The following is a 2,401-nucleotide window of genomic DNA, read 5'->3' as shown; positions in this document are numbered from 1 at the left end:
TTTTTTAAGTCAGAGTCTTGCTCTGTCACCCAGGCTTGAGTGCAATGGCATGATCTTTGGCTCACTGTAACCTCTGCCTCTCAGGTTCAAGCAATTCTCCTGCCTCAGCCTCCTGAGTACCTGGGACTATAGGCACCCACCACCACGCCCAGCTAATTTTTGTGTTTTTAGTAGAGATGGGGTTTCACCGTTTTGGCTAGGCTGGTCTCAAACTCCTGGCCTTGTGATCTGCCTGCCTTAGCCTTCCAAAGTGCTGGGATTACAGGTGTGAGCCACTGGGCCCGGCCTCATCATTGGTTCCTGTCTCGGCTCTGATTCTCCCTCACCATCTCACTTTTTCTCATAACTTCACACTGGGTCTGTTCCCACAGCACTCCTTTCACGCACATCACTGGTCTTCTCTCTGCCATCCGAGGCCCCTCTGACATTGGCCTGCATATTTTCACTAATGTTTTTCTTCCTGCCCATAGATTGTCTTATATCTTCTGCCTTCAAAGACTTTGTGGCCCCTGGGTTCCACTCATCCTTCATGTGTTCTTAGTACACCTTCACAGTTGACTTTCTCATCTTGGTAAACCAGGGTCTTCTCTGCCATGAGTCCTTGCTCCCCACATCTTCTCTCGGGCTCACCCTCACCACTGTGTTTCTGCCTCTCCAGCCCTTTGTGTGTCTGGACTTCATGTTCTTGTAGAACTGTCTTCTGCCCTCACCACTTGCCTTTTCCATGCTTTTCCTGGAGCATGGCACAGGATCCTGTTCCTGTGTCTGTGTCTCACTCTGTCTCTGGACACCTTCTGTCATGATATTGTCTTCTCACCAAACCTGGTCATCTCCATTGATCCCACTGATTCATTTGTCTTTTATCTGCTACCACCAATCACTCTTCCCCATCCTCCTTAGACTTCACCGTATCTCTGACTAACACAAACTGTGACTCAAATAGGGCATGACAATCTGATTAACACTGTCCCAGAGAGTTTATCTCCAGATAATTCTATTGATTGGCCTTGAATTTCCCAGTAATCTATTTCAGCCATCTCCTGGTGGCTGGTGGCTGCCAAGAACTTATCCCATTCCTCTTACTCAAACTGTGACATCAAGTAAGAGTTTTGTCCTCTTCATCAGAGACCTCTTCCAGAGAAGACCTCAGAGGCAGACATATGGATTTCAGTAGCCTCTATCTCCTCAATACTGAAATCCAATGACTTCTATATGCATATGTCAAAAAAGATTGGATTTCTAGATTTGAGAGGAGGGAGAAAGAAAATAATGAGGTATTATTCCCAAAGTATTTGAGGCAAAAGTATTGAATGGATTATTATGGGACCCTCTTAGAATACTTGCTAGACTCCATCTTCGAATCGCGTGAGAAGTAAACCACACCCTCATGTCCTTCTGTGAACTGGATGCAAACCAGAACACCGACACAGCTCTAGCAGGGTCTGAATCCCAAGAACTTGTTGAACCATTAGCAGCATATAAATGATGTCAACTATTTTAGTGTCCCTCCCTTTACCCAGCAAGTCCTGGATGATTATTCTTCCTGGAAGCATTTCTGTGTTTTAAAATAGCTTAGTTTGAAAATTAGTCCGGTAAATATTTGTATAGTTTTATAAACACTACTGTGCCTGTAAAAAGAAAAAGTATTTTATTGTGTGTGCTTACATGCAGTGCCAATGTGCCATAGCATGAATTTTTTTTCTCATCAATCAATATCAACAGGGTTGGCCAGGTACAGTGGTTCATACTCATAATCTCAACGGCTTGGGAGGCTGAAAGGGGAGCATCACTTGAGGCCAGGAGTTCAAGACCAGCCTGGGTAACATAGCAAGAGCCCATTTTTACTAAAATAAAAATAAAAAAATTAGTTGGGTTTGGAAGTATGTCCCAGCTACTTAGGAGCACTTGAGCCCAAGAGTTTGAAGCTGTGGTGAGCTATGATTGTGCTCCAGCCTGAGTGACAGAGTCCCTGTCTCTAAAAACAAACAAACAACCAACCACAAAATAAACATTGTTCAACTCAGCATATATAATGTGATTTGTTATAAGAGTGTGTGGAAAAACATTTGTAAGGATATAATCACCGTAAAGAGGTGAGAATAAACATAGCATTGACTTGGGTAAAATTTATCACTGAAGCACTTGTTTACATAAACTCCTTTGGTATTTATAAGATTCTCTTTCAGTATCAGTAACCAAGCAGACAAATACTTGGATTTTCCCTTGGCACTCAGTGACCTTCTAATTAGGCCTCCATTGTCTATGATTCCATTTCTTCTATATCTTATCTCTTTAGCCTCATATCAGCACTTGTGAAATCTCTTAGAAAAAACTTAATACAATAAATATAATTTTTTGAGTACCTCTTTTTTTTTTTTTTTTTTTTTTTTTTTTTTTTTTT

At 41.9% G+C, this 2,401-nt stretch overlaps 1 protein-coding gene across 1 annotated transcript in view; it reads right to left on the bottom strand.

Annotated features, from left to right (window-relative positions):
- Window positions 1-340: 340 nt before the first annotated feature.
- Window positions 341-2,401, bottom strand: part of CLECL1 (C-type lectin like 1) — a 22,745-nt gene continuing 20,684 nt past the window's right edge. The window contains 1 exon segment of the mRNA XM_017519012.2: window positions 341-1,239. Coding sequence (XP_017374501.2) covers window positions 1,209-1,239 — 31 coding nt within the window. The 3' untranslated portion in view covers window positions 341-1,208.

The sequence above is a fragment of the Cebus imitator genome, unplaced genomic scaffold (assembly GCF_001604975.1).
Source record: "Cebus imitator isolate Cc_AM_T3 unplaced genomic scaffold, Cebus_imitator-1.0 Scaffold721, whole genome shotgun sequence".
NCBI classification, from domain to species: domain Eukaryota; kingdom Metazoa; phylum Chordata; class Mammalia; order Primates; family Cebidae; genus Cebus; species Cebus imitator.
Note: the sequence above shows the minus strand (reverse complement) of the source record. Positions and strands in the feature narration are given on the sequence as shown.